This window comes from Xiphophorus hellerii, chromosome 5 (assembly GCF_003331165.1).
Source record: "Xiphophorus hellerii strain 12219 chromosome 5, Xiphophorus_hellerii-4.1, whole genome shotgun sequence".
Lineage (NCBI taxonomy): Eukaryota > Metazoa > Chordata > Actinopteri > Cyprinodontiformes > Poeciliidae > Xiphophorus > Xiphophorus hellerii.
Genome location: NC_045676.1, coordinates 26,475,437 through 26,488,892, shown reverse-complemented (window position 1 = coordinate 26,488,892; position 13,456 = coordinate 26,475,437). Strand labels below are relative to the sequence as shown.

At 37.9% G+C, this 13,456-nt stretch overlaps 2 protein-coding genes across 3 annotated transcripts; both read left to right on the top strand.

Moving 5' to 3' along the window:
- Positions 1-726: 726 nt before the first annotated feature.
- On the top strand, positions 727-6,649 carry LOC116719440 (CD209 antigen-like protein E). The gene is made up of 6 exons (XM_032561956.1): positions 727-928; positions 1,150-1,239; positions 2,184-2,261; positions 4,229-4,371; positions 4,504-4,610; positions 4,900-6,649. The coding sequence occupies exons 1-6, from the start codon at positions 817-819 to the stop codon at positions 5,045-5,047; spliced, it is 678 nt and encodes a 225-aa protein (XP_032417847.1). The 5' UTR covers positions 727-816; the 3' UTR covers positions 5,048-6,649.
- Positions 6,650-7,062: 413 nt separating this feature from the next.
- On the top strand, positions 7,063-12,918 carry LOC116720853 (CD209 antigen-like protein E). 2 transcript variants are annotated; one of them, XM_032564315.1, is made up of 6 exons: positions 7,064-7,377; positions 7,710-7,799; positions 9,694-9,768; positions 10,654-10,796; positions 10,885-10,985; positions 11,187-12,918. In XM_032564315.1, the coding sequence occupies exons 1-6, from the start codon at positions 7,260-7,262 to the stop codon at positions 11,332-11,334; spliced, it is 675 nt and encodes a 224-aa protein (XP_032420206.1). In that variant the 5' UTR covers positions 7,064-7,259; the 3' UTR covers positions 11,335-12,918. The 2 variants fall into 2 exon arrangements, with proteins under 2 accessions (XP_032420207.1, XP_032420206.1); XM_032564316.1 differs by lacking the exon at positions 7,710-7,799 and having other exon boundaries at positions 7,063-7,377.
- Positions 12,919-13,456: the final 538 nt, after the last annotated feature.

Genomic DNA, 13,456 nt, shown 5'->3' with positions numbered 1-13,456 from the left:
GAAATTGTGGTTCAAAATGTGGAAGATTCATCACAGAGAAAAACAAATGTGAGGAACTAGTTGAACAAGTTAAGAAAGAATGTTTTCAAAATCCTTAAAAGTGGTTACTTCTCTGACAGGTAGTCCTGTTTGACATATCTGATTTGCAAAAGAAGTGCCACACAGGAAATGAGCAAATCACAAAACGCTGGTGTTGCCATGGTCGAGATTTAATGACGATTTTAAGGCTTCTTTAAGGTAAACCTTTGCCTTTAGTGGCAGCTAAAGTTGTCTTTAGGTTAACAGCTTTAACAGTTGGCAGCTTTACCATCACATTTTAAAACATCTCTATCCAATTCTCAAAAATGACAATATATGATGAGATCATCATTCTCTTGTTGTCCTAGCTCAATATATTTATGTACATCTAATGTTGTGAAGTTTGAACAAGAATCCCAGCAGACGTAAAACAAAACACACCTTTTAAAATACATATAAATAACCTTACAATGTGCAGTTTGTAGCTAACACAATCATGACCAGAGGAAGAAAATTGATTTTAAATCATTTTTTTTTAAAATGACTATGTTTCAGATTGTGAAACCTGCGCCCTTCAATCATTCCGATTCAGAGCAAAGGTTTTGTTGAAATAGTGTTTCTTTCTTCACTTTTTTTACTACCGGGGAACTAAATGCTCTTTAGGACGTCTGAAAGGAGAAGAAAAAGAAGGTGTTGCCATGTTGAGAAACGAGCAAAAGCAGAACGGCGTTGGGCTCCAGCATCATTCTCAACATAGATTTCTCGCCCATCGTCAGTGTTGCTGACCGTCAGGGTCAGATGGCGCGAGCTGTTAACCGAAACGCAGCCGAGATCGATTATGTGAATCAGCCCCATCCGTCCACTAATGGGCGTCCCGAGTTAGAGACCGGGGGAAATGACGGCGAGTCGGGTAAGACCCAAATAGCCTTGAAACATCATTGCCTTAAAGAATGCTTCTTCTTAACTTGACAAATTTTGAGAAACTGATTGAAACTCGCTGCTCTTACTTTTACGGGATTTTAAGAAGAATATCTCCACTAATTGGTTTGCACGAAAAAGAAAAATGATTTGTTTTAAACAGCAACACAAGCGTTTAACTGTCAATGTGCATTTTTTTTTTTTTTCCGTAAGGGATTAAGTCGCTCAGAGTGGTCGCTGTTGGCTTCGGAGTTCTTTGCATCCTACAAGTTGCTCTCAACGTTTCCCTTCGTCTGGCTCTCAGTGAGTTGGTTTTGTTTTCTGTCTTTTTAATCTTTGTTGTGAGAGCGAACACTTTTTCTAAAGATCAATCAGAGACCAGGAGGTGGATCTGGAGACTTTCAGGAATCCAACTTTGAAATTCAGTTTGTTGTTTTTTTCCAAGTATGTAAGTTGAGCAATGAAAGACAGCAATTAATAGTTTGAGGCTTTAGCAAAACCTTGTAGTTCTTTTTATTGCATTTTTGCTTTACAAACTGCATTTATAGAATGGAAAACTGTAACAATAAACACGACTATAAACAATCCTGTAAAAAAACATGCTGTTAATTTTGCTCCAGTTGATAGAGAAATTCAGCTGGGAGTCATTTTTCAAACTTTTGCAGTTTTTTTTGGTTGTTTTGGAGTTTGATTCTAGTTTTGTTATTATTCTATGTTCCTTATCTCTTTCTTCAACTTGAATAGCTTTGTTTCTGTTTCACCTTAATTCAGTCCTTTAGTTACCTTAGTTTAATTAGATTCCTTATATCTATTTATTTATTATAGATTCGTTTTCCCAGTTACCCAGTTTGTGTAACTCGCTCCCTGTGCCATTTTTTCTCTCTCTCTCCCTCACACTTCCAACCCATTTCTAACCAGCCATCTGGTCCTTGTTCAGGAGTCAAGCTCCCAGTATATATACAACTCTTTCTCAGTCACTCCTTGCTGGTTCCTCCCATTAAATCATTTTTCTTCCTTGTGTATCCTGTCTTCAACTTTTACTGGATTTCTGTTTTGGTTCTCCTCTGGCTCTCTGTGCTCCCATGTTTTCTTTTGTTTTGTTTTTTTTGTCTTATCTTTTCCATTTAATCTACAAAGCTACTCGACGCCTCCATAATTTCTCTATGGATACTGTATCTTTAGACTTCCATAAAATCGCAATGAGAGATTTTCTTTTAAATCATGGCCAACTTGTCCTACTCTTTCAGACGTACCTCAGCCCACGCCAGATGAGGTGTTTTGCGGTAACGAGACTCAGGACATGTGCAAGCTGAAGCAAGAGACCAGTAAGTGCGAAGATTATGAAATGACCCATAAGAGATTATGTGACAATTCATATGTGGAAAGCTCTAGATCAGTGGTGTCCAAGCCTTTTGCTGCATGGGCCAAAATCTCTAACTTAAAAACGCTTGTGGGCCAAAATTAAATAATTTTTTTAAATTTGCTCAGCAATAAATAAGATGTAATATTTCAAACTAATACAGTAGATGCAATGTTTTGTTGTTGTTGGGAATGTCAATTATTTTGTAAATCCAAAACTGAAAAAAGTTTTGGACATTTTCATTATTAAAAGTAAGACACCAGGTCTGCAAGTTACCACAAAAAATAAAAACATCACAGCAACAAAAATGTGGCTTTAAAAGACAAAGTGTGTTCCGGGGGGGGCCGAAGGGGAGACCAGGTTTATTGGCCGAGTTTAAAATCAATCACTGATTATTGGTTGTTTGCTGTGATGTATTTGTGAACAAACCCAACTCAAACACAAAGATTACACCATATCGTAGCCATGGTAACACAACAATCAAACCGGGCCGGCTATACGCTGGGGCAAAAGGGGGCAGTCCCCCATCAAACAAACGTCTTGCCCCCTCAAATGAAACTTGCCACAATTAACGGAACATCTCTGTTATCTGAGGTTCTGCTGCGCACCAGACGATCTTCTCCCGTCTGTCTGCGGTCAGCCTGCAGCTGAAACCCCTCAGCCTCTGGTAAAAAGCCAATCAGCATTCAGTATTCAAGCCAGCCTCACGCCCTGCTAGCGGGCAACAAACTTGCTAGATGCCAGCGATGGCGACTTTATCTGCGAATTTGTCTAAATCTTAAATGTACACAAAAGGAACACAATGCTTTGCTAACGCTACAGGTCCAAAACAAGCACCAGAGTTAAAGTTTCAATTTTTTTAAAAAATACATCAAGGGAGTTGGAAGTAGCTCATTTATGTTCCCTTGACTTTAACAACCTTAGCATGTTGTGCTGCGCAGCTCGCTGCGTTTCGGTCCAGTTAAAATAAGCTAACCCTCACACCAACTCTGACACATTATCAGTCCAGCAGGTTTTCACGTTAGCTAATCAATCGCACTGTGTTCATTTGTAGTAATCGCAAAATAAATGTCATGCCAGAAAAGAAACTGTTACGGACTGAATATTCTGTCCTTTGTGTGGGAAATGTTTGCGTCTTTTGGCGCTGAAACCTGATACCAGGACCGGAAGCGGAGAGAGTTCAGAGTTGGGTTAGCCCCCTGAATGTCTGGAGGCCCCTGAATGGCCCCTACCAGCAGCTACTGAGTTTTCTTTGCCTTGATATCTCAGTCTTATAATTCTAGATCTAGAAGTTTAACATCAAACCATTATATAGAGTTAACCACTTTGAGCTTTTTGGATCTATAAATCAGTCTGCAGCCAAGTTATTCTAGAGGTTAAATAAATATTATTAGGGCTTAATGAGTAAAATGGCAGCAAATTTGCTTGTTTCATAACTTCATAACCTTTGACCTTCTCTCCTCTGGTCTGTTAGATCAACTCAAACCTCCAGGACTGTCAGCAGCAGAAACAGAAACTTTATACCTGTTGGGGAAAATATATATTACATTTGCTTTGCAGCATTTCCCCACATGATGGCAATGATATAGTAGGATCCAATTAGATTCTTGATTAATATGGGTCGTTGCTGTGTTGTTGTACGGAGTTTTTAAGATCTTGTTCAATGTGCCCCTTTTTAACTTTGAGCCCCTGCCCCTCCAAAGGTCTCTGCACGGCCCTGGTGTGTTGTACCTACAGATTAATGTAATACTATTTAAAGTTGTTAATAATAACATTGCCCACATTAAATGTAAAAAAAAATAAATAAATAAAATAAGTCTCCATTTGCATAAACCGATTTAAAAGGACAAATTTGTGCTTTTCTTGAATTGCAATTCAGGCTTCAGTATGAGGGAAACATTAAGCTCATAAGACGTTTTAACACCTCAACAGGGCAGTATCTCCAGAAAGGATGGCTGTATTTCCGCGACAGTTTTTATTACATGTCGTCCACCAAGAAGACTTGGGACGAGAGCCGGAAGTACTGCCTGCAGGAGGACGCCGACCTGCTGATCATAAACAGCAGAGAGGAACAGGTAGGCTTCTGTTACCGTGAGCGAAAAAATCATTATTAGGCAAAACAAATAAGCAGAACATGCAAAATAGCAATAGTCTTCATTTTGACTGATTTCTGCATTTGTTGTTATTATTTTTATTTTCTGCGTAAGAACTTTATCACGCAGTTAAGCAGGGACAAGTTGACCTGGATCGGACTGCGCGAGTTATCTGGGACAGAACGGTGGATATGGGTGGATGGAGCTCCGCTGACGGAGAGGTTTTTACTTTTTTTTAAACATTAAAAAAAATTTAAAAAACTACCTAGAAACATCCATTAACGGTGTGTACCACCACATTCTTCCAACAACTTGCACCATCATGCAGCAGCTCCTTAATCTTAAGCCGCATGTGTTCAATCTACTGGCGGTCAAAAATCTGTTAACAGTGAACGTGATGAAATCTGATCACTTTTGAAGCGTTGCTGCGTCGCTCTGTTCTCTTTACCTGCGACAGTTTTCATCGTTGTGTCTCTGATGTTGTCACGTTTTTGTCTCCTTCGTTTCCAGCTACTGGGGCCCCGACGAGCCAAACAGGCTGGTAAAAGGAAATCCAATATGTGTGGAGATGAGGTTCTTCGATACTGAAAACAGCTGGAATGACAGATCCTGCAACACTGAAAACTTTTGGATGTGTGAAAAAGAAGCAGCTCTTTGAACAACACCAGAAAACAAACAAACAAACAAACCAAAACTTGGAAAATGAAGCAGGAATTTATAAAAGGCTGATTTTCTGTTGGCAGTATAAGCATGGCGTATTTTGATTTTTAAAATGAAAGCCATCGCTCTGATCATTTCTGTTCATTTCTATCAATCAATCCATCAGCCATGTTTATTTGTATAGCACATTTCAGGAAACAGGCAGTGTAATTTCTATTGCTAAACCATCAATAAAAGAAATTCCACAGAAGAAATCAGTTATTTCCGTGTCAACTAAAGCTTTAGTTTTTAGTGAAATGTAGTTAAAGTCTTGTAGAATGACGTCTGCTTTCTTAAAAAGCAGAATTAACAGTTCAGTCCAGCAGGGGGCGCACACAGGCAGTAGTAAATGGACAGCAAGTTAACACCAGTCCAAAAACACTTTTTCAAATAAATTAGCTTCTCATTGTTGGGATTTCTTTAACTCTTGTGTAGCAAGACTTTTTTTTTCTAAGCTCGTTGCAGATCCGGTTTTTTTGTTGTTATTGATTTATTTGTTTGTTTATTTGTTTGTTTGCCATCGTTTGTTGGGAATATCAAACTGATCTGCTGTCGATTCAGTGGATAATTTATACATGCAAGTGAAAGGATCTGTTTCTTTTTTTTCCCCAACTTTTGGTCTCTTGGTGACAGTTTTCCTGCAGCATTGCAAAAATGATTCGGGCAGCAAAACTGGCATTCTTCTTAGTTGTATATTTTTAACAATTTCTTTAAAAAACTTGAAGACAGGTTGTCTGTTTATTCAGTAATATTTAATACCAAACCTCACCCAGGAAGGTAATCACAAATTAATAATACTTAACAATTATTTTCTGATAATCAGGCGGAGCCCCCGACTTGTTGATTTTGAGCCAAATTACTAACTTTGTTCATTTCCTTTGCCGCCTATTGCTATTCATGGCTATTCAAAGCAAACCTGTTGTTGCACAAACCAAAAAAAAAAAAAGATTTCTTCATTGTGAGAAGCTGTTGATCCCCTTTTTTCACAGACCAAATGTTGACTTTGAGAATGCATAAAATTGAAATGACCATGCAGAAAACATCCCGCTGTAGGAAAGTGTCTGAGTCAACTTCAGGACTTATTATTTGTCTTTGAGGCTTTAACTACTGGAGTTTATGATATTAAAAACAAAACAGAAAACGGCCATTTTCAAACTCTCCCAGACCGTGACTTGTACCGACTTCACACGTCTTTGAAAGCAACTTGCATTTTTAAAAATCATCACGTGCACAATGAAACGGTCACAGTGAGGCAGCAGAATGGAGGATTCTCAAATCTGCAGCCACTGCGTGACGATGCCAATGGCAACCAAACATCTCTGGCGAATCTTTTTTGACCACCTTGTTGAATCTGCGGCTCAAAGAATCCAGCATTTTTACCCACGATTTCACATCCGTGAATGTTTTCACCTCTACTTGCTTTTTTTTTTTTTTTTTTTTTTTTTGCAAATTGCATCCTTCAACTCCACAAACGTGTTGCATGTTGTCGCCGAGCGGGAATGCGGAAAACGAATCCACGAGCTGTTTTAGGAGAAAATAAAGTATTTGAGAAATGTAATTTAAAAAAAACAAAGAAAAAAAAACTCCCTTTTTGAAGAGATTACTTCATGAAAGTTCTGCTTTGAATTATGGAAGATGAGAGCGACAAAGGAAGTGAGGAAATCCTGAGGCTCATGTTGCTCTTCTTCTCTTTTCTTTCTACTATTAAAATGTTCCAATTTATCTTATTCCATGTTTTTTGTATTTGTTTATTTATTGCTTTTTAATGAAGAATAAAGAAGCTTCAAACTCAACGTTGTCTTAATGCTTTCATTGATCAGGTTGTTTTGTCGATTAGATTAGAGAATAAACCAACAGTTCTCTGTTAGAGGTCACTAAAATGTTCAGATATGTCGGTGGCGGACATGAACACATCGTCATCATGGCGCATGTATTTCTTAAGTACGGCAAATCAGTGGTTTAGATGAAGTAATGTTTTTTAGGGGGAGCCGGGGGTTTTCTGACCTTTTACTCATGAGGGGAGAAATGAGTTAAGGTGCCCGAAAGAGGAAGAAAAAGCAAGTCTTGTTTTTGTTGCAAAACGAACAGAAGAAGAAGTGCGTTGCTTTCTAGTGTCATGCAAGAAAAGCAGTTTGTTGCCCGTTGTCACACGACGGTGCTCTGGAGGTAAGATGGCAAGAGCTGTGCGCAGAGAGCCAGCAGACTTCGGCATGGACTATGTGAATCTGCCTGAGCCTTCAGTTACAATGGCTGCTGGAGGAGGAGACGAGGGGAACCGTTCTGCACCAGGTAAGAAAAAAACTCTGTTCAAAAGTGCGCTTTACTTTTCTAGATTTCATTTTAAATACGCATATTTTTTTCCCCATTATTTAGCAATTACTGTAATATTAAGAATAGCCTCCAAGCACAATTTATCTTAAGAATATTTCTTCACTGGTCTTATTAAATGACTGGATGAAACTTATGTTTGTGTTTGACTTACATTTGTGTGTCAGGCTTAGCGTAGGAACACACACACACACACGCACACACACACACACACACACACACACACACAAATGTTTGACAAAAGATGCAACAGAAGAATTTCTCTGTTATTGTGACCCTGTTTCTATATCCAGGGACAAAGCTATTGAGGCTGGTTGGAGTTAGCTTTGGACTCCTTTGCTTCCTACAAGTTGCTGTCAACGTGTCTCTCCGCCTGACACTGTGTGAGTTTTACACCGTTTGTCAGCGTGACAGCTAAGCTTTGTGCTTTGTGAGCAACACGTTTTATCTGGATTAAGGAAACAAACTAGAGAAGGGTAAAAACATGTTTCCAAAATGGCATCAATTGCTGATTAAAGGCTAATAAAAAACAAATAATAAAAAGGCAGTGCTTTGTTACAGATTTGTTTTATCAGGCCCCATTTAGCAGAGAGACTATAAGCCAAATTTAATAATATCCTCAGATTGTAATGCATGTGAAGAGCAGCTGCTGGAAATAATGCTTAAGTTGAGAGAGGACGCGTGGACATTTTGTCCGTTTGCTGTTTCGTGCCTTTTCAGCTATAGTCATTTCCTGTCTCCTTTTTGTTACAAATAAAAGGCCGTCTGGCACAGGACGTTTTGTACTGAGTCGGTTTGCGATTTGTTCCCAACTTTAACAACCAAAGATTGAAATAATTTTCCAATATCTTCTCCTGGTTCCCTGTAAGGACATGTTGTTACGGATTAATTTGTCTTTCAAGGTAGATTTTGTTTAATCAGAGGTCATAACGGGTCATATTTTGTGGGAGCAAATAGACCTGAAGGGTGATTGGAGCGAAAATAAATGGAATTTGGGTGTAATGCAAAGTCTCCAGAAAATAGTACATAAAAATATTTTTGTATGATTTTTAAGGCCTTTCAGAAAATATTTATCTATGCATTTCAGATATACCAAAAAAAACCAAAATTCCTAGAGAATATGCAACAATTAACTACATTGATACTGCAGATCCTTAATGAGCGAAGCTTAAGTAATATTCTGAAATTGCAATGTGAATGTGCAATGTGAATGACAATTGTAATTACCTAAGACATAATTCTAATCCAAAAACTTTAACTATCCTCAAAGATGGTGTGTGTGTGAGTGTTTACTAAAAAACTGAAACATTTTGACCAAAAAACAAAATTAAAAATAAAAAGGAAATGGAAAAACTGACGTAACCACGTGTCAGTAATGAAAGAGAAAGAGGTCAAATGACTGTCATCATCATCTGACAAAACTAAACACCTGATCATTTATTCAAGGAGTATTTGAACCAACCTTTCATCCTTTTGAAATTGGTGCATATTTTTTTCAATTTCAAAACAATAAAAATCAGAAGAAGGAACAAAAAGGTAAATCAGCAAACAGTACCAGTTATGCATATAATCTTTATAACATTTAGCTTTGGCTCCTGGAGGTACAAAAATGTTTGTTTTGTGGTTCAGAATGGAAGAAAGTTATGATAAAATAGCAACAGTTTCTCAGCGAAGGTTTGTCGCCGCGGGGTCGAGGAATTCACACCGTTACTATAGCAACCACCACGTTGGCATTCGTTATGTCCTAGATGGCAAATTTTGAGGAAGTGCATTTCACAATTTTCCTCCTGTGAAGTCATCTGTGTCGTCTCACAAGGGTTTGATTTAATTGGAAATCACTTTTTTTATATTATTTCTTTTGTTAAAGAATGTAAAATGTAGGTGTTAAAGTGACACAAAAAAAAAATCCTGAAATGTGTCTTTTATGGAGAGCCTATGGGCGTCAAATTGATGTAGACTTCGGTGTTAAATAGTGTGAACATGGATCGTTCACATTGTTATACTTGGCGAAGGGAGCATGAACACATTTCTATCCATTTCAGGACGATAAGAATCACGAACTGTTGTGAAACTTGTGAAAAGTCAGAGGTACTACGCAGACTGAGAGAGGGGAACCAAAGGATGGGGGCTTTCCACTTGGCTAATGCTTCACTGTTTTGTCCTTAAAATGAACTACAGACTCCCACATTAACATGAGCTCACTTGCTTTTTCTAATCACATGACAGCACGACGAAGGTCTTGTTTTCACAATGTCGATTAATTCTCTTCTCTTTCAGTCAAATCTGACGGTCAGACATCACCAACAGGACCCGCTTGCAGTAATGAAACTGTCAAGCAGGAACAACTGATCAGTAAGTGTGATGATGATGATGATGATGATGTTGATGTTGATGACGATGATGAAACTCATTATGAGGAAAACATACATCTACTGAGTTCAACAATGGTAACACAAACAGCATGTAAACTAATTATTGAGGCTAAATCTTCATAGTATTTTCTGCTATTTATCTCTCGCAATCATTAGCACGATTAATTATAATCATTAGCACGATTCATTTAAATTGTGCTAAATTCTCTTTCATCCTGCAAATGACGTTGCTCGGGTCTCCAAACAGATAAAATGCAGATAAAAAACACATTGTTTAAGCATCTGAAAGAACCTCAATAATTACTCATAACTTTGGATCAATGCAACTCTAAGACAAACTGACACAGATGAGAAGTTTAGGTGGTAACACTTTTATTTGACGGGGTGTTCATAAGACTGACATGACACCGTCATAAGCATGACACAACGCCTGTCAGGAACATGAAGGAGTCTTTATGGACATTTACGATTGTTGTCGTGAAGTGTCTTTTGGTAGATAATGACACTTGTGATAGAAAATTACACTAAATCTTGTGTTAAAAGTCCATTAAAATGGTGAACTTTGCATTAAAAGTGTCATTATGTACAGAGCCAAACTTCATGACAGCAGTCGTAAACATTGGTCTTCATGAAGGAGTCTTCATGAAGACCACCATGACAGGTGTTATGTCATGTTTATGACAGTGGCAAGTCAGTCTTACGTACACACTTTTCAATAAAGTGTGACCATTTAATTTAGACTTTACATTGTTACACAGCATTAGTTCGTCTTTTGATTAAAACCTCTAAAGTTTTTCTAAAACAAATTTTGATGCAAACACAGGGTAAGTGGAAAGAGTCTGAAGAGTTTTTCTCCCCTCCACAGAGCGGTACATCCAGCGGGGATGGGTGCGTTTCCATTCCAGTGTGTATTATATTTCTTTCAACAGGAACACGTGGCAGCAGAGCAGACGGTTCTGTCTGCAGCAAGGCGCTGACCTGGTGATCATCAACACCAAAGAAGAACAGGTAAGCGTGTCTTCATTCAAAATGAAATAATTGGGTAATTATTTTAAGTAAATATGTGCATTTCTAATGGTTGCATTTTCTGCGTAAGGACTTCACAAGACAGTTTAACAGACTCACTTGGCTCGGACTTCATAATAAGACCAAGACGGGGAACTGGACATGGGTGGATGGGACTCCGCTGACCAAAAGGTGTTGTTGTTGTTGTTGTTGTTTGTTTTCACCATTTTTCTGTTTTGTGAAGCATAAAAAGATGTAGAAAGCGATGATTACGCCTCAATAATTAACGTGAATAAAAATAGGATGCATACTAACATGTCAGTTTGTACTTTTTTACTAAAACATATTTTCTTGCCATTGACGTTGTCCTGTTTTGTCTTCTTTTGGTTTCAGCTACTGGGGGCCTGGAGAGCCAAACGGTTTCGAAGGCAAAATGGAAAACTGTGTGGAGATAAGGTTCTTTGAGCTGGAAAACAGCTGGAACGACATACCGTGTGGAGACGAAAACTACTGGATCTGTGAGAAAGAAGTGGCTCCGTAAATAAAACCGAACCAAGTCGAGGGAAGTTCAAACGGACCTGAAGTCTTAACTTGTAACCAGGAAATGGGAAGCCGGAGTCACGGTTCTAATCATTTGGAAAAAGAGCCTGTTGGGTTTTGGATTGAAAGCAGGGTGTCGTTTGATTTATGCAAAACATTGTTCTGAAAGTGAAAGGCGATCGCGTGAGAGCAATGATTTTATTTTTTGGTGAATGCTGTAAATAATGATGGAGTAAGCAATGATGATGGATAGGACCACTGTAACATCAAGTAAAGCTTTCGATTTTAGTGAAATCTTGTTAGATCGTTCACCAGCGGGTTATAAAATGATCAGAAAATATAAACAGCTTTTATTTCGAAAGCTGTGTCATAGTTACTGCATCTCAAACTTACACATCCCACTGAAAAGATCAACAATTAATGTCTACTTTTTCCTCTCACATCTGTTGTTCAGCAGCTATATGTGACAGTTACTAATTATTCTAATTATTTTTTTTATATTAACACAATATTTGTACTCTGGGGCTTGTCATTGCTTTATATATATATATATATATATATATATATATATATATATATTTTATAACTTCCACTATCTTTTATTATACTTGCAACAAAACAATGAAAGTCAATCTAAATTCTACAGGTAATTAACACATTAATATAAAGTAAACATGGTTTTGGGCTTTTTTTTTAATTCTAAGAAAGAAAAATTGTTGTGACAGCCGAATTAAAACGTCATTTTATTTGCATGCTAAGACAAATACGCAGAAAGTCTCTGTAGAAAATCAAATTTGAAGCTCCGGACACTGGATTTCTATGCACATCTTTGTTTTAAGGGCTCTTTCAGCGCTGACGGTCATTTCTGTCAGGACTTTGGGTTGTTTTGTTTCATAGTTTTGATTATTTGTTCTGCGTTTGTCTTAGCCAGTCGTTATTTTTTGATCATGTAAGCCTTGTTTCGGTTTTGATTTAGTTCAGTCTAGTTGTTTTTAGTTTGATTATGTCTATTATTTATTCCTTGATCTGTATTTCACTTATGATTTCTGTTGTCCTATTATGTTTTACTCCTCTTTGCTCCCTTGTGCCATCTCTCGCAAATTGGCAGTTGCCTGGGGTGACAACAGAGGAAGAGGAGCGCAAGCACCAGATGAAAAACTGTAGCTGGTCTGTCAGTTGCTACTTGAGTTTACTTCTGTTTTCATGCATGTGAAGTTAATGAGGAGTTAGCGCCCCCTGCTGGCTGCTTAGCATAAGGAGACTACTTGGTGTGGAAACACACTGGCCTACACAGAAACCAGCAAGTCTAATAATACAAGACAGTGTGAGGTTTATGGTTAACCAGTTTTGCGCTGTTTTAGGCTGCGGCAGGAAGCCACAGAATACCGTGAAAGCAAACAAACGTACAGGAAGAATGTGTATGCTGTAAATAGAAATGTGACGATGCAACTTTAACAGTGCCAGCTACCAAACCTAAATGTTCCACTTATGGCATCAACTTAGCATATTGTTACCAGTTCCCACATCTGTATACAAAGCAAAAAAAGGACTAGGAAAGCAATAAATGTTTGATAAAAGAAACAAACTTTCCAGGCCTCGTCTATTTCTTCCAAATTTTCTTTCCCACTCTCTTTTTCCAAGGCGTACTGTGTTTGCTGACACAATAGCAATAAAATAAATGTTTGGCTAAACAAGCAAAATTTCAGTACCAATGCATAGACATTGAAAAACGTTCACAAGAGATGATCGTATATGGGATAAAAACAAGTGAATCACAGACTATTTTGAATATGAAGAATAAAATGCTGTGAAGGCTGTATTGTAGTTGTTAGCTTCGCCACTAGGTGGCGCGACCGTTTTGTGAGTAATATTTTGATCAAAACGCTGTTCAAGAAGCAGTGCAGGTCAGCAGGAGTTGTGTTCGTATGTAGTTTTGTGGTTTTATGAGAGTGTGCGTCCATAAGACTGGCAAGTTACAGTATGGTGAAGTAGGATAATATGTGTATTTTATTACCTTGGACATTTTCTGTTTGCTCAATTTTTCGAGAACAATCACAATAAGAAACTTAATCAATCATAACTAAATGTTTTGTACCATATCAGCCTCAGGAGATGATTGAGGA

Excerpts from the sequence above, each read along its gene's own strand:
- LOC116719440 (XM_032561956.1), top strand. The coding sequence starts at position 817 with ATGGCGCGAGCTGTTAACCGAAACGCAGCCGAGATCGATTATGTGAAT. Across the intron at positions 4,372-4,503 it reads TAAACAGCAGAGAGGAACAG|AACTTTATCACGCAGTTAAG; the intron begins GTAGGCTTCTGT and ends TTTCTGCGTAAG. Across the intron at positions 4,611-4,899 it reads GGAGCTCCGCTGACGGAGAG|CTACTGGGGCCCCGACGAGC; the intron begins GTTTTTACTTTT and ends CTTCGTTTCCAG.
- LOC116720853 (XM_032564315.1), top strand. The coding sequence starts at position 7,260 with ATGGCAAGAGCTGTGCGCAGAGAGCCAGCAGACTTCGGCATGGACTAT. Across the intron at positions 7,800-9,693 it reads GTCTCTCCGCCTGACACTGT|TCAAATCTGACGGTCAGACA; the intron begins GTGAGTTTTACA and ends CTTCTCTTTCAG. Across the intron at positions 10,797-10,884 it reads TCAACACCAAAGAAGAACAG|GACTTCACAAGACAGTTTAA; the intron begins GTAAGCGTGTCT and ends TTTCTGCGTAAG.